Source organism: Pristiophorus japonicus, chromosome 16, assembly GCF_044704955.1.
Source record: "Pristiophorus japonicus isolate sPriJap1 chromosome 16, sPriJap1.hap1, whole genome shotgun sequence".
NCBI classification, from domain to species: Eukaryota; Metazoa; Chordata; class Chondrichthyes; family Pristiophoridae; genus Pristiophorus; species Pristiophorus japonicus.
The window spans coordinates 60,716,662-60,740,290 of NC_091992.1; the positions used below are offsets into that span (position 1 = coordinate 60,716,662).

The 23,629-nt window shown below is 45.0% G+C and overlaps 1 protein-coding gene across 4 annotated transcripts in view; it reads left to right on the forward strand.

Annotated features, from left to right (window-relative positions):
- The window catches only part of zzef1 (zinc finger, ZZ-type with EF hand domain 1), a 254,920-nt gene that overhangs the window by 112,933 nt on the left and 118,358 nt on the right, over window positions 1-23,629 (forward strand). For all 4 annotated transcript variants that reach the window (XM_070857376.1, XM_070857378.1, XM_070857379.1 and 1 more), the window contains exons 20-25: window positions 2,331-2,452; window positions 16,773-16,895; window positions 17,731-17,900; window positions 18,606-18,687; window positions 20,826-21,027; window positions 23,195-23,349. In XM_070857376.1, coding sequence (XP_070713477.1) covers window positions 2,331-2,452; window positions 16,773-16,895; window positions 17,731-17,900; window positions 18,606-18,687; window positions 20,826-21,027; window positions 23,195-23,349 — 854 coding nt within the window. The remainder of the gene's footprint in view (window positions 1-2,330; window positions 2,453-16,772; window positions 16,896-17,730; window positions 17,901-18,605; window positions 18,688-20,825; window positions 21,028-23,194; window positions 23,350-23,629) is intronic.

The following is a 23,629-nucleotide window of genomic DNA, read 5'->3' on the forward strand; positions in this document are numbered from 1 at the left end:
TCACTTCCTCTCTCAACTTATTGTATTTGGCCGAGTTCTCACTTGAAGAATTCACGTGACATGCATCATACTTTTTTTGTTTCGTCAATTCTTTATCTCCCTCGTCATCCAAGGAGCTCTGGCTTTGGTTCCCTTACCTTTCTCTCTCTTGTTGGAACATACCCAGCCTGTACCTGAAACATCATCTCCTTAAAGATCACCTATTCCGTCACAGTTTTTTCTGTCAATCTTTGGATCCATTTTACCCTGGCTAGATCCCCTCTCATCCCATTGAAGTTGGCACTTTTCCAATTTAGAAATTCCACATTAGATTGTTCCTTGCTCATCTCCATTAGTAATCTAAACCTTATGATACGATGACCACTCTTACACAAGTGTTCTCCCATAGACACTTGGTCCACTTTGCCCATTCCATTCCCCAGTACCAGATCCAGCAATGCTTCCTTTCTAGTTGGGCCGAGAACACGTTGGTCAAGGAAGTTCTCCTGAACACATTTCAGAAATTCCTCCCCCTCCTTTTCCTTTACTCTAACATTATCCCAATCGATATTTGTGTAATTAAAGCCCCCCAATATCACCACTCTATCGTCCTTGCACAGCTCTGTGATTTCCCTGCAGATTTGTTTCTCTATCTCTTGCTCACTATTTGGAGACCTATACAATACACTCAATAGCGTGATCATATCCTTTTTGCTTCTCAACTCTAACCAAATGGATTCTGTCCTTGCCCCTTCAAGGACATCCTCTCTTTCCAATACTACAATGTCTTCCCTAATCAGTACTGATGCTCCACCTCCCTTTTTTCCTTCCCTATCTTTTCTGAATACTTTGTATCCATGAATATTGAGCACCCAGTTCTCACCATTTTTAAGCCACGTTTCCGTTATTGCCACTACATCATATTCCCACATGGCTAATTGTGCCTGTACCTCACCAACCTTATTCACCACACTTTGTGTGTTTCCATACATTCATTCTAAACCTGTCTTTGTATTCCTTGTAGTCCTTCTTAGTCTGTTTCTATCTAATATGGTATTACTTCCTTCTCTACTATCCAACACACTCACTCCTTCATGCATCTTATTCCTCTTTTCTACTTCAGTATGCCGGTGCCCAGTCCCCGTCAGTTTAGTTTAAACCCTCACCAACCACACTAGTGAACCTGCCTGCCAGGACATTGGTCCCAGTCCTAATGAACATAAAATGCTTTATATTAAAGTCTCACCTTGGCTCAGTTGGTAGCATGCTTACCAGTAAGTCAGAAGGATGTGTATTCAAGCCCCACTCCAGGATTTGAGCACATAATCTAGACCGGTACTGAGGGACTATCACATGGTTAGAAGTGCGGAATTTTGGATGAGTTCTTTTGATGATTCTGATAGATGTCAATAATCCTGTGGCACTGCTTGAAGAAGAGTGGAGAGCCCCACTGGTCTCCTAACTGACAGATATCAGCAAAAATTGACAAACTGGTCATTCCCTTCATGCGCCACTGTGGGATCTGGCATAGTAACTGCATTCAGAAATAATTCATTGGCCTGAAGCACCTTGCGGTGTCCCGAGGATATGAGGAGACTTTCCTTCTTTCCTTAACGCAAGTTCTTTCTGATTGAGAATTGAAATGAAGTGTACCAGAATTATCGTGTACTACGGATTTCAGCATTATTTAGATTCTTAGCTTTAAAAAATCAGATAGCTACTTCTTACCTGATTTGCCATCTATCTTGACTTCGGTTGTTTGATTCACTCCTATTTACAGAGAACCTGTTTATTTGTAAATAATGATGTTGACTGTTGAACAACAGCAACTTGTATTTATATAGCCCCTTTAACAACATCCCAAGGCGCTTCACAGGAGTATTATAAGACAAAACGTTTGAGTTCCGTGCTCCTGAACTCTTCAGTGCAAGTACTAGCTATCGATAAACCACTCTGTACTTTGATTAGTTAGTAATGTAGTAGACAGTGTAGCTTTATTATTTAATGTTATTTCAGCAAGAAGGAAAAAAAACTTCCGACATGTGGATGGTTTTGAAGAATGAGCTCTGATATCAATATATGTTTTAAAGCAATTTAGTGAACATTACTACGACTATAAACATTAATACATTTAACCGTGGGATGTGTCGCTTTTCAGACTAATGTGCTGAGAAAAGTATTCCAGAACTCGGGCATTCTGTATTGGACAGGTTAGGCTTTTACCCAAGCTTGCATGATCTTCGTGGAGCTGACTACTGAAACTTTCATCCGCATTATAGAGAATGCCCGAGACTGGAAATGATGACTGATTTGCATTTCTTTGTGTTACTGACCATAATATTGCTCAACAGATGTGAAACGCCACATCTCCAGTGCATCCAATGTTCTGGATTTCCTGATGCTGAAATGCAGTGGGAATAAGATCATTGCGAGCCTCAATGATTCCTTTCTTGCGATGGCAACTAGACAACTGGTACGTGAGTCAAAGAACACAATATTTTCTCCTTTTAAATGTTTGTTGCAAAATTATTTCTGTACAATTTGCATGAGTAACAGTGTGCAAATGATTAAACTGCAAAAGACCATTGGTGGTTTTATATTGTAGCTGAAAGAAAAATGATATGCACACACAAGCTTGCTGATGGTTACAATTCATTAAGAGGATGCAATAAGGCTCAACATTAAGGTGCAATGAGAACTTGGTTACATATGTGAGCACATCATGGAAATATTTGCAGGGCTATGTGGACAGAGCAGGGGAGTGGGCCTAATTGGATCGCTCTTTCAAAGAGCCGCCACAGGCACGATGGGCCCAATGCCCTCCCTCTGCTGTAAGATTCTGATTCTATGTTCATCTTTTTATTTGCTTTACTGCTGCATTTTTGCACCACTGTAATTGTGGAAATAATTCGAGTGCGGCAACTTCATTCTTCTATACAAGTATTAAATATTAGTTCAAACAAACAAGCATGTAGCCACAGAACCAATCCCATCTGTGCTGACATGAAGGAAGGTGACAAGGAAGAGGATGCTGCCATAGACATAGTGAAGGGGGAGGTAGTGGAGACACTTGATGGGATAAAAATTGATAGAGGTATTAGAAAGGCTGGCTGTACTTAAAGTAGATAAATCACCAGGAGCGGATGGGATGCTGAGGGAATTGAGGGCGGAAATCTTGGAGATACTGGCCATAATATTCCAATCCTCCATAGAGACGAGAGTGGTGCCAGAGGGCTGGAGAATTGCAAATCTTACACCACTGTTCAAAAAAAGGTGTAACGTTAAACCCAGCAAATACAGGCCAGTCAGTTTAACCTCGGTAATGGAGAAGCTTTTAGAAACAGTAATCAAGGACAAAATTAATAGTCACTTGGGATAGGGGTGGATTAATTAAGGAAAGCCAGCATGGATTTGTTAAAGACAATTTATGTTTAACCAATTTGATCGCGTTTTTTGATGAGGTAACAGAGGGTTGATGAGGGTAATGCTGTTAATGCAGTGTCCCTGGATTGCCAAAAGGCATTCGACAAAGTGTCATATAATAGGCTTGCCAGCAAAGTTGAAGCCAATGGAATAAAAGGGGCAGTGGCAGCATGGATACGGCATTGGCTCAGTGACAGGAAACAGAGAATAGTGGTGAACGGTTATTTTTCGGACTGGAGGAAGGTTTACAGTGGTGTTCCAGGGGTCGGTACTGGGACCACTGCTTTTCTTGATATATATTAATGTCTTGGATGTTGGTGTACAGGGCACCATTTCAAAATCTGCAGATGACACAAAACTTGGAAGTATAGTGAACAGTGAGGAGGAGTGATAGACTTCAGGAGGACATAGACAGGCTGGTGGAATGGGTGGATACGTGGCAGATGAAATTTAACACACAAAATTGAATTGATGCATTTTGGTAGAAAGAATGAGGAGAAAATGTATAAACTAAAGGGTACATACTAAAGGGGTGCACGAACAGAGATACCTGGGGTTATGTGTGCATAAATCGTTGGAAGGTGGCAGGGCAGATTGAGAAAGCAGTTAAAAAGGCTTACGGTTTCCTGGGCTTCATAAATAGAGGTATAGAGTACAAAAGTGTGAAAATTATGATAAAGAAAGACTTAGATTTATATAGCGCCTTTCCTGACCAGCGGACATCCCAAAGCGCTTTACAGCCACTGTTGTAATGTAGGAAAGACAGCAGCCAATTTGCGTACAAGCAAACTCCCATGATCAGCAATGTGATGAACCTGTACATAAAACTGGTTCGGCTCCAACTGGAGTACTGTATCCAGTTCTGGGCAGCACACTTTAGGAAGGATGTGAAGCTGCAGAATAGATTTATGAGAATGATTCCAGGAATGAGGGACTTAAAGTTACATTGATAGACTGGAGAAGCTGGATTTGTTCTCCTTAGAGCAGAGAAGGTTGAGAGGAGATTTGATAGAGGTGTTTAAAATCATGAGGGGTCTGGACAGAGTAGAGAGAGAGAAACTGTTCCCATTGACAGAAGGGTCGCGAACCAGAGGACACAGATTTAAGGTGATTGGCAAAAGAACCAAAGGCAACGCAAGGAAAAACTTTTTTACGCAATGTATGGTTATGATCTGGAAGGCACTGTCTAAAAGGGTGGTGGAGGCAGACTCAATTTTATCTTTCAAAAGGGAGTTGGATAAGTATCTGAAGAAAAAAAAAATTGCAGGGCTATGGGGAAAGGGCGGGGGAGTGGGACTAGCTGAGAATCGGCATGGGCTTGACGGGCCGAATGGCCTTCCTCCATGCTGTAACCATTCTGTGATTCCAGTATTGGAAAGCTTGACCAGAACTCGCTATAAACATTAAATGGAGGACGTTACTTTACGTGGTTTACACTTGTGATGCAACCTGCCTTTCTGCTTGTACTTCAGCAGTGTACAAGAATGTGATAATTAGAAAATCTATACATCGTCCATACCTCAGATCCATACATGAGGGTGGTGGGTATTACTACAGCCTGGTAGACACTGAGTTTGGTGATAGATTTGAGGGCCTGGTCTTCAAACACTCCTCTCCTCAGACGGCCGAAGGCTGCGCTGGCGCACTGGAGGCGATGCTGAATCTCCGCATCAATGTCTGCCTTTGTTGATAAGAGGCAACGATGTCGCCGCAAGATCCTGCAAATCCCCTGGGAGGACAGGCGCACCAACATCAGTGTCCTCGACCAGGCTAACATCCCCAGTATTGAAGCACTGACCACACTCAATCAGCTTCGCTGGGCAGGCCACATAGTTCGCATGCCAGATACGAGACTCCCTAAGCAAATGCTTTATGCGGAGCTCCTTCATGGTAAATGAGCCAAAGGAGGACAGCGGAAACGTTATAAGGACACCCTCAAAGCCTCGCTGGTAAAGTGCGACAGCACCACTGACACCTGGGAGACCCTGGCCGCAGACCGCCCGAGGTGGAGAAAGTCCATCCGAGAGGGCATTGAGCTCTTCGAGTCTCAACGCAAAGAGCATGAAGAGGCCAAGCGCAGGCAGCAGAAGGAGCGTGCGGCAAACCAGCCCCACCGACCCCTTCCCTCGACGAATGTCTGTCCCACCTGTAACAGGGTCTGTGGCTCTCGTATTGGACTGTTCAGCCATCAAAGAACTCACTTTGGGAGTGGAAGCAAGTCTTCCTCGATTCTGAGGGACTGCCTATGATGATGATGATGAATTAGAAAAGGCTGTTCATCCCATCCAGCTCACTCTATCTTCCAAGCCCTCTTGCAGGCCTTGAATTGACAGTTACCGACATCCCTCTCTTTCCTACAGTACACCCCTAGCCTTTTATTCTCATCAGAAACACATTCAATTATATTTTGAATGTTTGAACAGAATCAGTATTTTGTTGTAAGAGGTGAGAGTATTCCAAGGCTGATTTTAAATTGAAAGTTATTTCTTGTGTTATGCTGAGTTTATAAACTCTTCACTTTCATTCTTTGTTACAAATTTTGAGTCTGGTGTAAATGTTCTCTCAGGTTCAGCAGTGCTGCTCACTCCCATAAGCTGATCCTTTGTCTCTTATGCTCATAAGTTTGCCCATACTGCCCAATCTGCTTTTGCAATAGTGTGACCTGTGGGGTGTAATGCTGAGACCCCCATGTTATCTGAACTGGATACTGGGCTCTGCACACATGCAATTCTTCAATATTCTGGTACATAGACTAATTGACACTTTAGTGTGACAAGGCCAGAAACAAATTGTTGCGCTACTTTTTATTTTACAGGCGCTAAGTGAATGTACAGAGTAACAGTTATAGCGAATGTCATGGACTACAACTTCACCTCGGTTCCCCTTTGTAAATAAGAAAAATATTGAACCATTATCGCCAATGTTCCCACTAATTTTGTTTGGCCCTGCCTTTTAAGTGGTTGCACAGGCCACTTAAAATACCGGGCATACATGGTTTTTGTATTGAAAAGCGGCTGGGCGGCTTCCCTTGGGCGCTGCACAGCTAACAGGGAAAATTGATTATCGCCCTGTCCTGGTTAGAGGGTTCAGTCTTAGTATTGAATCAGACCTAGGCATATGCTAGGTCAGGTCCACTCTGTTTTGGAGGTATCCTGCTTGGGCCTTAATTGCCCCTGCTCTCAGTAGACCTCACCAACTGACCTCCATAGAAACATAGAAACATAGAAAATAGGTGCAGGAGTAGGCCATTCGGCCCTTCGAGCCTGCACCACCATTCAATAAGATCATGGCTGATTATTCCCTCAGTACCCCTTTCCTGCTTTCTCTCCATACCCCTTGATCCCCTTAGTCGTAAGGGCCATATCTAACTCCCTCTTGAATATATCCAATGAACTGGCATCAACAACTCTCCGCGGCAGGGAATTCCACAGGTTAACAACTCTGAGTGAAGAAGTTTCTCCTTATCTCAGTCCTAAATGGCCTACCCCTTATCCTAAGACTGTATCCCCTGGTTCTGGACTACCCCAACATCGGGAACATTCTACCCGCATCTAGCCTGTCCCGTACTGACAGAATCTTATATGTTTCTATGAGATCCCCTCTCATCCTTCTAAACTCTAATGTATAAAGGCCCAGTTGATCCAGTCTTTCCTCATATGTCAGTCCTGCCATCCCAGGAATCAGTCTGGTGAACCTTCGCTGCACTCCCTCAATAGCAAGAACGTCCTTCCTCAGATTAGGAGATCAAAACTGAACACAATATTCCAGGTGAGGCCTCACCAAGGCCTTGTACAACTGCAGTAAGAGCTCCCTGCTCCGATACTCACGTCCCCTAGCTATGAAGGCCAACATACCATTTGCCGCCTTCACCGCCTGCTGTATCTGTATGCCAACTTTCAATGACTGATGAACCATGAAACCCAGGTCTCATTGCACCTCCCCTTTTCCTAATCTGCCGCCATTCAGATAATATTCTGTCTTCGCTTTTTTGCCCCCAAAGTGGATTTATCCACATTATACTGCATCTGCCATGCATTTGCCCACTCACCTTGTCCAAGTCACCCTACAGCCCCCGAGCGTCCCCCTCACAGCTCACATCTCCACCCAGTTTAGTGTCATCTGCAAACTTGGAGATATTACACTCAATTCCTTCATCCAAATCATTGATGTATATTGTAAAGAGCTGGGGTCCCAGCACTGAGCCTTGCGGCACTCCACGAGTCACTGCCTGTCATTTTGAAAAGGACCCGTTTATCCCGACTCTTTGCTTCCTGTCTGCCAACCAGTTCTCTATCCATGTCAGTATATTACCCCCAATACCATGTGCTTTGATTTTGCACACCATTCTCTTGTGTGGGACCTTGTCAAAAGCCTTTTGAAAGTCCAAATACACCACATCACCTGGTTCTCCCTTGTCCACTCTGCTAGTTACATCCTCAAAAAATTCCAGAAGATTTGTTAAGCATGATTTCCCCTTCATAAATCCATGCTGACTTGGACTGATCCTGTCACTGCTTTTCAGATGCGCTGCTATTTCATTCTTAATGGTTGATTCCAACATTTTCCCCACCACTGATGTCAAGCTAACCGGTCTATAATTACCCGCTTTCTCTCTCCCTCCCTTTTTAAAAAGTGGTGTGACATTAGCTACCCTCCAGTCCATAGGAACTGATCCAGAGTCGATAGACTGTTGGAAAATGATCACCAATGAATCTACTATTTCTAGGGCCACTTCCTTAACTACTCTGGGATGCAGACTATCAGGCCCTGGGGATTTATCAGCCTTCAATCCCATCAATTTCCCTAACACAATTTCCTGCCTAATAAGAATTTACTTCAGTTCCTCCTTCTCACTACACCCTCGGTCCCCTAGTACTTCCAGAAGGTTATTTGTGTCTTCCTTCGTGAAGACAGAACCAAAGTATTTGTTCAGTTGGTCTGCCATTTCTTTGTTCCCCATTATAACTTCACCTGAATCCGACTGCAAGGGACCTACGTTTGTCTTCACTAATCTTTTTCTCTTCACATATCTATAGAAGCTTTTGCAGTCAGTTTTTATGTTCCCGGCAAGCTTCTTCTCATACTCTTATTTTCCCCCTCTTAATTAAACCCTTTGTCCTCCTCTGCTGAATTCTAAATTTCTCCCAGTCCTCAGGTTTGTTGCTTTTTCTGGCCAATTTATATGCCTCTTCTTTGGATTTAACACTATACTTAATTTCCCTTGTTAGCCACGGTTGAGCCATCTTCCCCGTTTTATTTTTACTCCAGACATGGATGTACAATTGTTGAAGTTCATCCATGTGATCTTTAAATGTTTGCCATTGCCTATCCACCGTCAACTCTAAGTATCATTTGCCAGTCTATTCTAGCCAATTTCACGCCTCAAACCATCGAAGTTACCTTTCCTTAAGTTCAGGACCCTAGTTTCTGAATTAACTGTGTCACTCTCCATTTTAATAAAGAATTCTGCCATGTTATGGTCACTCTTCCCCAAGGGGCCTCGCACAACAAGATTGCTAATTAGTCCTTTCTCATTACACATCACCCAGTCTAGGATGGCCAGCTCCCTAGTTATTCCTCGACATATTGGTCTAAAAAACCATCCCTAATACACTCCAGGAAATCCTCCTCCACCGCATTGCTGCCAGTTTGGTTAGCCCAATCAATATGTAAATTAAAGTCACCCCTGATAACTGCTGTACCTTTATTGCATGCATCCTTAATTTCTTGTTTGATGCTGTCCCCAACCCCTTACTACTACTGTTTGGTGGTCTGTACACAACTCCCACTAGCGTTTTCTGCCCCTTGGTATTCCGTAGCTCCACCCATACCGATTCCACATCATCCAAACGAATGTCCTTTCTTATTATTGCATTCATTTCCTCTTTAACCAGCAATGTCACCCCGCCTCCTTTTCCTTTCTGTCTCTCCTTCCTAAATGTTGAATAGCCCTGGATGTTGAGTTCCCAGCCTTGGTCACCCTGGAGCCATGTCTCTGTGATGCCAATTACATCATACCCGTTAACTGCTATCTGCGCAGTTAATTCGTCCACCTTATTCCGAATACTCCTCGCATTGAGGCACAGAGTTTTCAGGCTTGTCTTTCTTAACACCCTTTGCCCTTTTAGAATTTTGGTGTGATGTGGCCCTTTTTGCTTTTTGCTTTAGGTTTCTCTGCCCTCCGCTTTTACTTTTCTTCTTTCCATCTTTTGCTTCTGCCCCCATTCTACTTCCCTCTGTCTCCCTGCATAGGTTCCTATCCCCTGCCGTATTAGTTTAACTCCTCCTCAACAGCACTAGCAAACACTCCCCCTAGGACATTGGTTCCGGTCCTGCCCGATTTGTACTGGTCCCACCTCCCCCAGAACCAGTTCCAATGTCCCAGGAATTTGAATCCCTCACTTGTGCACCACTCCTCAAGCCACGTATTCATCTGAGCTATCCTGCGATTCCTACTCTGACTAGCACGTGGCACTGGTAGCAATCCTGAGATTACTTCTTTTGAGGTCCTACTTTTTAATTTAGTTCCTAGCTCCCTAAATTCGTCTTGTAGGACCTCATCCCGTGTTTTACCTATATCGTTGGTACCTATATGCACCACGACAACTGGCTGTTTACCCTCCCTTTTCAGAATGCCCTGCACCCGCTCCGAGACATCCTTGACCCTTGCACCAGGGAGGCAACATACCATCCTGGAGTCTCTGTTGCGGCCGCAGAAAGGTCTATCTATTCCCCTTACAATTGAATCCCCTATCACTATAGCTCTCCCACTTTTTTTCCTGCCCTCCTGTGTAGCAGAGCAACCCACGGTGCCATGAACTTGGCTGCTGCTGCCCTCCCCGATGAGTCATCCCCCTCAGCAGTACCCAAAACGGTGTATCTGTTTCACAGGGGATGACCGCAGGGGACCCCTGCACTACTTTCCTTGCACTGCTCTTCCTGTTGGTCATCCATTCCCTATCTGGCTGTGTACCCTTTACCTGCGGTAACGTGCTATTCACGTCATTCTCAGCATTGTGGATGCTCCACAGTTCATCCACCCGCAGCTTCAATGCCGCAATGTGGTCCGTCAGGAGCTGCAGGCGGATGCACTTCCCGCACACTTAGTCGTCAGGGACACCGGAAACGTCCCTGATTTCCCACATAGTACAGGAGGAGCATAATACGTGTCCGAGCTGTCCTGCCATGACTTAACCCTTAGATAAACTTAAATTGGCAACAACAATGCTAAAGGTCCAACATGTAGGCCATTTTTTCCTGTAGTTCCCTGGCCCGTAGAAAGTTGCGGGCTTAAGTCCTGATCCCTCTCCTGTCTGGGGATTGTCCAGTCGAGCTGCAACTGAAGCCTGCTTCTTTGTGTCCCTGCCCCCAATTTGAAACTAGTTTCAAGCAAAAAGGTAAACGGGGAAAAAAACATTCCAACCACCAAAGGTGTGAATATTTTCCGAGATGAGATAACGACACTCATTATCCTAATACAAAAGCAAAATGCTGTGTGCATACTGGAATCTGAAATAAAACAGAAAATGCTGTGGGATCTCAACGGGTCAGGCAGCATCTGTGGAGAGAAAAACAGTGTTAAAGTTTCTGGTTGATGACCCTTCGTCAGAACTGGCGAATGTTTGAAATGAACGGATTCTTAAGGAGTAGGGGAACAAAGAACAAAAGGGAAGGGTCTGTGATAGGGTGGAAGACAGGAGAAATTATAGAGACAAAAGGGATGATGGGCCGACTTGAAATGGTAATGGCAGAAGTTAGAAAAAGGTTAGTCTGGATAGGGTGTGAATGGTGGAATAATTACCAGCTGCCATGGGAGACAGAAAAAAAATTACATAAGATCAGGTGGGGGGGCAGGGGAAAGGGAGCCAAATACGGACAGAGGTTATGGTCTGAAATTGTTGAACTCGATGTTGAGTCCAGAAGGCTGTAAAGTGCCTAATCGAAAGATGAGGTGCTGTTCCTCGAGCTTGCGTTGAGCTTCATTGGAATAGTGTAGGAGACCGAGGACGGAGAGGTCAGAGTAGGAGTGAAGCGGGGAATTAAAGTGACAGGCGACCGGAAGCTCAGGGTCACATTTATGGACTGAACGGAGGTGTTCTGCAAAGCGCTCCTACGTTTAGTCTCCCCAATGTAGAGGAGACCACATCGTGAGCAGCGAATACAGTATACTAAACTGAAAGAAGTACAAGTGAATCGCTGTTTCACCGGGAAGGAGTGTTTGGGGCCCTGGACAGTGGGAAGGGAGGAGGTAAAAGGGCAGGTGTTGCATCTCCTGCGCCTGCACGGGGAGGGGGTGCTGGGGGTGACTGCGGAATGGACCAAGGCGGACTACACTTCCTCCCACCCTGCATCCTGTAAGGATTCCATTCCATTCTCGCAGTGTCTCCGTCTCTGTCGCATCTGCTCTGATGATGTCACCTTCCACACTAGTGCCTCTGACATGTCTTCCTTTTTCCTCAACAGAGGATTCCCCTCCACCATGATTAACATGGCCCTCGACCGTGTCTGTTCTATTTCCCGCACTTCTGCTCTCATCCCTTCCCCTCCTTCTCAGAATCATGACAGTGCTCTCCTTGTCCTCACCTTTCACCCCACAAGCCTCCACGTTCAGCGGATCATCCTCCGCCATTTCTGCCACCTCCAGCGTGATCCCACCACCAATCACATCTTCCCTCCTGTCTCAGCATTCCGAAGGAACTGCTCCCTCTACGACACCCTGGCCCACTCCACAGTCCCCCTTCCCACGACACCTTCCCGTGCAGGCACAGGAAATGCAACACCTGCCCTTGTACCTCCTCCCTTCCCACTATCCAGGGCCCCAAATACTCCTTGTAGGTGAAACAGCGCTTACTTGTACTTTCAATTTAGTATACTGTATTCTCAGCTCACGATGTGGTGGCCTCTACATTGGGGAGACCAAGCGTAGATTGGGTGACTGCTTTGCGGAACACCTCCCTTCAAGTCCGTAAGCATGACCCCGAGCTTCCGGTCGCCTGTCACTTTAATTACCTGCTCCACTCCGACCTCTCCGTCCTCGGCCTCCTACACTGATCCAATGAAGCTCGAAGCAAGCTCGAGGAGCAGCACCTCATCTTTCGTTTAACCACTTTCCAGCCTTCTGCACTCAACATTGAGTTCAATAATTTCAAACCATAACCTCCGCCCATATTTGGCTCTCTGCCCCCACCCCCCCGATCTTATGTAATTTTTTCTCTCCGTCTCCCATGGCAGCTGGTAATTATTCCGCCATTCACACTCTATCTCGATTAACCTTTTTCTAACTTCTGCCATTACCATCTCAAGTCGGCACATCATCCCTTTTGTGTCTCTAATCTCTCCTGTCTCCCACCCTATCACAAACCTTCCTTTTTGTTCTTTCTTCCCCTCCCCCTTTCAGTGCTCCTTAAGCATCCGTTCATTTCAAACATTCGCCAGTTCTGGAAGGGTTATCGACGTGAACTCTGTTTTTCTCTCCACAGATGCCTGACCTGAGATTTCCAGCATTTCCTGTTTTTATCCCTTATTATCCTAGATCATCATGAATAACAGTTTAAATGACTGCACGTTGACTGTTGGGTGATCTCGTTAACATACCAATCATATCTTTGCTCCATGTGACTAGGTGCATTTTCGACTTTTGTGAACACGTGCTAATTTAAAGGCGACACCTTAACATAGATTGCATCCAAATCTACTTGTGCAAAAATGAAGATCGCGCGACACAACATTCTTCTATCCTCGATTTGCTGGAATACCTCGACATTCACATTACCACTCCCTTGATTATTTTAAACATTTCAGTTGTTTCTCGACTCAATCACATTTCTTTCCTCTTAACATTGATGTTATTAAGTATATGTGTAATTGTTAATAATAATCATTGCATGCTTAATTCCCAAGAAAGCCATTAAATGCCTTTGAACCCTATTTCTTGAAGAATTACTTATAAACTTATAAGTAAGAAGAACAACTTGCATTTCTATAGTGCCTTAACAGTAAACTGTCCCAAGGCGCTTTACAGGAACGTTGTCAAACAAACTTTGACACCGAGCCACATGAGATGTTGAGGCAGATGACTAAAAGCTTGGTCGAAGAGGTAGGTTTTAAGAAGCATCCTAAAGGAGGAGAGAGAGGTAGAGAGGCGGAGCGGTTCAGGGAGGGAATTCCAGAGCTTGGGGCCCAGGCAGCTGAAGACACGGCCACCAATGGTGGAGCGATGAAAATCAGGGATGCACAAGAGGCCAGAATTGGAGGAACGCAGAGATCTCTGAGGCTTGTAGGGCTGGAGCAGGTTACAGAGATAGGGAGGAGCGAGGCCATGATTACATTGCTGTTTGTGGAAGCTTGCTGTGTGCAAATTGGCTGCCGTGCTTGCTACATTACAGTGACTATACTTCAAAAGTACTTAATTGGCTATAAAGCGCTTTGGGATGTCCTGTGGTTGCGGAAAGGCGCGATATAAATTCACGTCTTTCTTTCATTGAGGGATTTGAAAACAAGGATGAGAATTTTAAAATCGAGGTGTTGCTGGGCAAGGTGCCAATGTAGGTCAGCGTGCGCAGGGGTATTGAGTGAATAGGATACGGGCAGCAGACTTTTGGATGAGGTCACGTTTACAGAGGTGGAAGGTGGAGTCTAGCCAGGAGAACATTTGGAATAGTCGCAAATCTAGAGGTAACAAAAAGGCATGGCTGAGAGTTTCAGCAGCAAATGAGCTGAGGCAGGGGCGGAGATGACTTGTTGCAGAGATGGAAATAGAGGGTCTTGCTGATGGAGAGGATATGGGGTCGGAAGCTCAGCTCTGGGTCAAATAGGATGGCTAGGTTCAGAATGAGTAGATTCAGCCGCAGATATTGGCCAGGGAGAGGGATGGGGCCAGGGAACGGATATTGTGGTGGGGACCGAAGACAATGCCTTTGGTCTTCCTAATATCTAGTTGGAGGAAATTACTACTCATCAAATACTGAATGCCTGACGGGCAGCGTGACAAATCAGAAACAGCGGAATGGGGGTGATGAGGTGGAGCTGGGTGTCGTCAACGTACATGTGAACCTGACGTTATGTTTTCAGATGATGTCACCGAGGAGCAGCATGTCGATGAGAAATAGGGGACAAGGATAAATCCTTGGGGGACTCCAGAGGTAACGGTGCGGGATTGACCATTGTAGGTGATTCTCTGGCTATGACTGGAAAGATAGGCACATCCATTCGATAACAGATCTTTATCGTGGTTTCGCCTTGACTGAACTGTTACTCAAATTATTCAACTGGTGGCAGTTACGGAGGCACAATCATAGGCAGTCCCTCGGGGTCGAGGAAGACTTGCTTACACACTAAAAATGAGTTCTCAGGTGACTGAAGAGTGCAATGCGGGACCTACAGTCTCTGTCACGGGTGGGGCAGATGGTGGCTTAAGGAACAGGAGGTTGGGAGCCTGGGTTGCCGTGCGCTCCTTCCACTGTCGACGCTTGGTTTCAGCTTGCTCTCGGCGAAGGGACTTGAGGTGTTCAGCGCCTTCCCGGATGCTTTTCCTCTACTTTGGACAGTCTTGGGCCAGGGATTCCCAGGTGTCAGTGCGGATGTTACATTTTTTCAAGGAGGCTTTGAGGGTTTTCTTGAAGCGTTTCCTCTGCCCACCTGGGGCTCGCTTGCTGTGTCGGAGCTCCGAGTAGAGCGCTTGTTTTTTGGGAGTCTCGTGTCAGGCTTGTGGACGATGTGGCCTGTCCAGCAGAGCTGATTGAGTGTGGTCAGTGCTTCGATGCTGGGGATGTTGGCCTGGTCGAGAACACTGGCATTGGTGCACCTATCCTGCCAGTGGATTTGCAGAATCTTGCTGAGGCAGTGTTGGTGGTACTTCTCCAGTGTTTTGAGTAGCCTGAGGTCATCACTCGGCTGTATTCCTCAACAATGTTCTCTGAGGAGTTGGCCATCCCAGCTACAACTTATCGAAGGGCTGGCACCATTAACCTGTTTATTATCTCCTAGCTGCCACATCTATGGAGGTCGATAGAGAGAGTCTGCTTTTGCCTCTGCTGAACTCTTCAGGTTCATGTGTTTGCTTTTTATTTCACTGAAACTGACATTTCCAGCCTTCTAAGAGAAACTTGCCTAGCGGGCAAAAGCTAAAAGTTAATCGAAAGAATTAACTCTTTCCTTGCATTCTAACCATCGTGTAGTAAATTCATAATTCAGTAATCTAAAACCCAGCGGCATCTTTGCTCTTCTCTGAACACTGTCACTGCCGCTCTGCTCTCTATTCTTGGGTGGAGCGACCAGTGAATATTCCACATGTATTCTCAGTAATACTTCATAAAGTGCCGGTAACAATTACTTTGATTTGTATTTTATGGATCTGCTCTCACATCCCAATATTATATTTTCGGAACTGCTGCGCTCTGTTGATACTTTCAATGTTTAGGCAACTATTGCATCTTGATTCTATGATTTTATTCAAGATTGGCCTTGAGTATTATACTTCTAGTGGTGTAATTTTATTTTTAGAAGCAATGCATGTGTTGCCTGACATCTTTTGATATGAAATATCGTTTCTTATTCCTCTACTCAGTTGCTCGATGGTCAGAGTTTTTTGTCTTTTTAAGGCACCTTACCAAATGTGTTCTGAGAGCCCAGATATCTGACTAACCATCATGGTATCCATACTCTGAACAATTCCGAGAAATGTTATTGGGGATAACCAAACCCATGTTGTCTTCACTCTCTTGCATGGTCTTGAACAGCTTCCTGTGTAATAGCCTCTAATGTTTTCCCTCACTGTGGGCCTTAAGCTGGCAGGTTAGTCCTTGCCAGTATAATGTTCAGTCTTATTTTAAAAACTGCAACCATTTCCAGTCATCTAGTATTGTCGCTGCATTCCAGAATCTAGAACTAGGGGTATAGTTTCAGAATAAGGGGTCGCCCATTTAGAACTAAGATGAGGAGGAATTTCTTCTGAGGGTCATAAATCTGTGGAATTCTCTGTCCCTGAGAGCTGTGGAGGCTGGGTCTTTGAATATATTTAAGGTGGAGATAGACAGATTTTTGAAAGATACGGGAGTGAAGGATTATGGGGAGCGGGCAGGGAAATGGAGCTGAGTCAATGATCAGATCAGCCATGATCTTATTGAGTGGCGGAGCAGGCTCGAGGGGTAAAATGACCGACTCCTGTTCCTATTTTTTATGTTCCATTCCATGAGCTATAAACAATTGAGGCCACAGCATCCTTTCTACTTTTTAAATTTTCATTCATTGTCCTATTCCAGCAAATATAATGACTTGTGGCCTGTGTAAATATATTCTATTCCAGCTGATGAATTTAGATTGCTTATGCATCACCATTCAATACATGTTTCGTCCAATTTTTGTTGTTGTAGGTAATCTTCCTTTTGGAGCTTTCTAGTTTGGACATCCCACACTGCGCCCTGCTACAAGCCTTCGCTCCACTGGCTAAAACATTGAAGATCCTCTGCTGTGAAACTGGTGATGACTTTATCAAGGTAATAGCCTGTATCTAATATGTTTTTTAAACCTTCCAGTGCACGTCTGAATTTTATCCTTTCGGCTTATGCCACATAAAGGTGCTTAATGGGGTAGTGCAGAAACCTGGCTTCTATAAATAGTTTCAATTGGAACACAAGAACATAAGAATTGGGAGCAGGAGTAGGCCATTCGGCCCCTCGAGCCTGCTCCACCATTCAATGAGATCATGGCTGATCTTCTACCTCAACTTCACCTTCCTGCACTGTCCCCATATCCTTTGATTCCCTTAATATTCAAAAATCTATTGATCTCTGTCTTGAATATATTCAACGACTGAGCCTCCACAGCCCTCTGGGGTAGAGAATTCCAAAGATTCACCACCCTCTGAATGAAGACATTTTTCCTCATCTTAGTCCCAAATGGCCGACCCCTTATTCTGAGACTGTGACCCCCTGGTTCTCGACTCCTGAGCCAGAGGAAACATCCTCCCTGCATCTACCCTGTCAAGCTCTGTAAGAATTTTGTATGTTTCAGTGAGATCATTCTTCTAAACTGGAGAATATCGGCCGAGTCAACTCAATCTCTCCTCATAGGACAATTCCCCCATCCCAGGAATCGGTCCGGTGAACCTTTGTTGCACTCCCTATATGGCAAATATATCCTTCCTTAGGTAAGGAGACCAAAACTACACAAGTGCGGTCTCACCAGGGCCCTATATAATTGCAGTAAGATGTCTTTACTATTATACTTAAATCCTCTTGTAATAAAGGCCAACAAACCATTTGCTTTCTTAATTGCTTGCTGTACCTGCATGTTAACTTTCAGTAATTCGTGTACAATTCTGATTAATAGCTTGATGGTGAGAACGTGGAGAAATCTGAGGAGCCAGTGTTCCTCAGGATGTGGAGCATGGAGTCTACACATAACTATGAAAACAATAGTCATGAGACGACAGTCTTTGTTTGTCCAGGTGCAACATTCTTTGAAGTGGAGTTTGATGAAAAATGTGAAACAGAAAAAAGGTATAGTCCAATTTCAAGCAACAACCTCGCTGGAGATTCTACCTGTAATAATCTAAGGAATGGGGAACAAGCAGAACTAGTGCACCAAAGTGTCATCAGTGTTCCTTCAGTCTTTCATTACAATAGAGCAGTGAGGTTTCAGGAAGGGGAATAGAAAAGGACTATTGGGGAAAAAGACTGATTCCTTTCTGGTCTCGATTCCCCTTTATCTGCTTTCTCACTACGCTCTTCATTCCCTTTTCAACCCACTTGTACCGTCTGCTTTAATGGCCTTCTATCCCTCGTGTAATAATTAATCTGAGCGATTTTATTCTCGCCATTTTTAACTGCATCTCCTATTTAACTATTCACCACCGTGAATTAATCTCCAATGATCAACTTTGCAAATTGCCTTTATGATCTTGAAAGCCTCAGTTGGGCCACCTCAAAGTCTGCAGAGAGCCGATCTTCCTTAGCTTTTCTGATTCTGGAATCATTGTGGTCTCTTCCCTCTGTCCTCTTCAGGGCAGTTGTATTGTATCCTCCTTGTATAATTCTTATAATCCAAAGCAGAGTTTTAGTCTAGAAGTTTATTTAGCTGAGTGGTATAAATTATGAGTAGAATACCTGGATAATTCTAGAATTATCCATCAGCACCCTTTATATTAAATGACTTGAAGACCTTTCAGTTCCCAAATAGCTCACTTAGTAATTATTTTTTTGAAGGTATGATTACTTGGAATTTACAGACTCCAGAGGAGTGAAAGTGCGTTATGATGGGAAGGTTGGGATAGAGAAATGGCCAACGGTAAGATATTTGGCAACAGGTTTTGCTTCTCAATAATCCTATTGTATATCTGCATTCTCGCCTCTTGGTCTGAAAGTTTTGGGCTTTAAGTGTCACACCAGGACTTTAACATGTAACCTCGGCCAAGACTTTGTACAGTGCAGGCACAACCTCTCAAATCCGGCTGTCCAAATACCGTAATTATCCGAAAACCGCACATTTTTGAGGTGGCCAAGATGGTGACATCGGACGACGAGGAAACCGGTAAAAAAAAAATGGGGGGCCGGCGGGAATTCGTGGACGGTGAGGAGCAGAGGATCGGTGGGGGGTGAGGAGGGCCAACAGCGAGGACCGAAATCCGGAAAAATCCAAAAACCGGCACGGCCTCTGTCCTGAGGTTGCCGGATTTTAGACCGTGTACCTGTATTGAGAAGGTTCTGTATTATCAGAGGTACCAACGGTTGGATGAGATGCTCAACCTAAGCCCTACCAGGCTGGTAAGGGTGGATGTTAAAGGTCCTTTAGCACTGTTCGAAAAAGAGTATGGAGTATTTTCGTGTTCTGGTTGACATTTCCCTCTCTGCCAAAATCACCAAAAAACATGAACCGATATTCATCTTGCTGTTTGTGGGACGTTGCTGGCACAGAATGACTGCCACCTTTGCCTACATGAATGACTGACTGTACATCAAAGTAATTCATTGTTTGAAGAATGTTAATGCAATAAGTTACTACAGGTGCAGCACCCAGAATCCGGAACCCTCGGGATCGAGGCCGTTCCGGATTCCGGGCTTATCCAGACTTTTGATTTGTTTTCTGATGTCACAAATCTGGACACACCCGAGCCCCGGTTCGGGTATTTCCGGGTTTCGGAACGTCAGAAGGGGGGAGGGGTGGGTAGGGGGATTCCCGCCGAAGAGCTGTTCTGGCTGTCCAGCCCCGCCGAGGAAGTTGTTGTCGGTCGGGGCCTCGCCGAGGAGATCATTGGGCCGGCAAGGCAGCCCCGAGGTAAGGGCAGCGGCGGTGGGGCGAGGCAAGCGGCGGCGAGGTCTGAGGTCGGCAGGGTTGACCCTGCCGCCGATCGGTCCAGATTCCGGAACTCTGGATTCTCGACGCTGTATTATAAATGCAAGTTTCTAAAATCTTGCTGTAGAAGTTTTAAACCATTCCATATCGCCATGGGGGATTTTACTTTGTAAATTTAAGCTGCTACACAAATGCAGATTGTCGTTGACTGTTCTACGTAATCCATGGGCCCCATGTCCGCATTCCTCACTCACTGAGTAATGTGTTTGTGGCAGCTGCAACAGATCCTTGTCCTGCCCCATCACTGAAGTAAAACAGGCAGATGTGGTATTTCAGTAGAGTCCAAGTAGTCATTCAATATAATTAAGCAATTTGTTGCCTCCTGCCATTTAGACTATAAATGGTCCTGAGATGGCTTTTATTCATTAATATTTGGAGATGAAGTTGAGTGTTTAAGATCCTGGAGCACTGTCACTTGGTGCTGTAGCATACATCGCACACTGCCTGTGTGTAACGCGACCCTACAAACCAGTTGTAATTTCATATTTTTCTTTGATCCAGTTGGATTCTCGCAGTGAGTCACTGCAGAATCTGTATTAGGAAGGGGAAGGTCGGGGTTAAAACTCAACGTGATGCTCAAGTGGGACTTTTATCTTGAAATCACAGTGAGATCGGGCATGTTTCCATTTTGATGTCCTGGGCACTGGAAAGTAGCGCTATGAGCATCAGCGTAGGTACAAAATGGAACTGCTAATAAGCAAGCACACAACTAATACCTGGGGAAAGTAGTCTAAAATTGAGGCTGTTCCTACGAAGGAGGAATTCTGTCCACCCATGCTCTCCAGAGCTGGATTCCAAATCACAGCTGGAGCTTTCTTATCGCCAGGTCTATGCTTTTTAAAAAAAAAATATCATTTTTGTCAAAAAAAATGATTTCATTCAGTGATTGTAACTGAGGTTTGTGAATTTCTTGCAATTTTTCACAAGAGCAAACTTTTCATTTGAAAATCCTACTCGTTCCCCAGAATCAATCTGCCATAAGTAGTGAAAACAGGCCGCTGTGATAGATGTCAATGAAATAATGACTAGCCTGGGTTGTGTGTAAAAATTCTTGTTTCCATCTTTGTTTGCAGTTGGTGACATTTAAATCTGGTCCAAGGCTGCAGTTTCTCTTCCACTCTGACAACTGCAACAATGAGTGGGGATACAAGTTTATGGTCAAAGCATACGGCCTGCCAGATGTGCGGGTACCTTGGGTTGCAGACCTCCAGCTCCTCGTGTCTCGACTGATGGGTTGCCTTGCCTCCCGGGCACTCTCTTTAAACTCGGCCTGCGGTAAGATTCTCTTTTTCTCCTCCATTTATAGCGGCTGAAAGAGAATGGTCACCAAGTACGAATGTTCACGAGAGCTTCGACACCACCTGTAGTTAGTATTGCACCATTATTTGGTCATCTGGACGTATGACGCAAGAAAACTTGCGCAAGTTCCATTTCACACTGGATGCATGCAGGCATTCATCCCCAGCAGTCTGGGCTAGATCTCAACTCGGGTTCCAGAATGAAAGCTGAGCGTCTAATCCACTGTTCTGCCTTCTCATACCTTATTTGCTAACTTCTTGTGACCATTTCTCTAGGTGAATTTTTCCCTTTGATTTTTGCTGTTGCGTATAACAGCTGTAACTTCCGCTCGCTCGGGCAAATACATTTCCTGGTGCTACTCTTGCTTTAATTCGTGCTCTTTTGGTTGGCTAATCTTCCCCCCCCCCCCCCCACAACCCCTCCCCGCCCCAGGCTTTCACCCACGCTCCTCTGATTGCAGATTTTACTGTCGCTGTGACATACCCTGATGCTTGCAAACTTCCCCACTAAAAATGTCCTTGCAAAATTCAGGAGGGTTTGCAGGTCCTGGCCAGACCTTCCAGTGTTGGTGTTCAGCTATATTTATGAACTCCATGACTGGATTGACCAATATTCTGACTGGTACACCTGTTAAGTGGCTCACTAGTTGCTTAAAATGTTGAAGGATTGTTGCTGCAGCTGTGGTGCGACTGGCAGATTCAGGAAACCACAATTATAAATGTGCATTCCTTTCATCCCCTTCGTGCTTTGTGTATTTTGTGGACGAAGAAAAGCATTTGACCTATTTTCCTTGCATTATAAAAGGGAATTTGCTCCCTAGTCACAGCGTGACTAGTAATTAATCTTTAAACTCTTCCTCAGCGGGTGAGTTTTGATGCACTTTCAAAGGAAAACTTTTCAGTAATTGGGGCGGTGTGGGGAGGATGTGGAGATGAGGGGGTGGTGGTGGAGGGGGCGGAGATGGAAGCTGGGAGAATTCTACAAAAGGATGCCTCTTCTCTGCTGATGGGAAAGTGGAGCATGTGGGAAAGTCTACATCCTACAGAGGCCCTGATGGTTTGCAGGTCGAGCAGTGCACACTGAGCACTGGTCAGCCAAGGGTGCCGTGGAATGTAGGGGTGTGGGAAATTATCCAGGGCCCAATGAGTGATGTAGGGGGAGGACGTTTCCACGCGGGTAACTTTTTTTGACCCTGGCTTCCCACTCTCCCAGCAGCCCGGGTGCTGAGGGTGAACCTGGGACATAGGTTGACAAAAGTGGGTTCCACCTGTGGCTCCAGGCTTGGACTCCATTGAAACCCTGGCAGTGGGTGGAGTCGTCCCCTTTATAACGGAGGCCCGAGGGAGCAGTCAAGCCCCGATCGTGTTGGCAGGAGAAAAGGGCAGCTGGCCAGCACTGTTGCCCTCGCCCCGTCCTTAGTGCCTCAGATATCCGGCAGGGTCAAGAGCACCCAGTCTGCCAGACATCTGCTGGAGGAGCGGGACTGCTAATGTTTTTGAGGCCTTTGTGCCTTTCTGGAAACAAAGCAAAGAGTAGTCAAAGCAATGTGGGAATGTTTGGTGAGAAGGAAAGTAACTTTTTTTTGACAGGTGTAACAGTAACCATTAGAAATTGATTGCACTCTCTCTTCTATACAACAGTCTAAATTATACATGGAAACCCTTTTAGTAATTTTTTTGATGCACTTCTTTGCTGTAGAAAGCTGTACCGGTCTCTGCCTTGACTCAGTGGTTGCAGACTCGCTTCCGAGTCAGGGGGTTGTGAATTTAAGCCCCACTCCAGGCCAACAATCTAGTGCAGTACTGAGAGAGTACTGCACTGTCGGAGGTGCCGACCTTTAGATGGGACGTTAAACTGCCTCCTCGGGTGGATGTAAAAGATCCCATGCCACTATTTGCAGAAGAGCAAGGGTGCGCTCCCCGGAGTCCTAACCAATATTTATCCCTACATTACAGCAGTGACTATACTGCAAAAGTACTTCATTGGCTGTAAAGCGGTTTGGAATGTATTGAGTTAATTGGAGGTGCTATATAAATGCAAGATCTTTCATTCTTTACATCCTTCGATAATTGACTCACTTCACATAGCAATTAAGTACTCGTGTTGATAGATATTTTTATCTTTCATATCTTTCTCTATAAAGGACTGCTCCCGACTGTTGAGTTACCCGTGGAGAAGGTTACCTCTGTGGTGGAGTCTCAGCTCTGGAAACCCATCTTAAGACATGGAACTTGTGCGGGAATAAGTCCCTGTCCACCGGAAACATTAGACAGCACATCACTGTCAGACACCGAGCTGGTAAATGTAGATTTATATTTAAATACTACAGCTGATCCGTAGGTGGACAGGTATCTGGGCTGAACTATGGTTTTACTGAAAATGAGAAATTGATAATCTGAATTTTTAGCTCCAAAAAAATTGTAGACTGTTGGTCCAGGTAAATCAGAGCTGATAGTTAAATCTTTGTAAAACTTCAACTTCTGTGCTTTAATTGGCATTCTTTGTAATTGGGACGTGGTCAGCATTGGCAAGGCCATATTTATTGCTCATCCCTAATTGCTTTGAGGACATTCAGAGT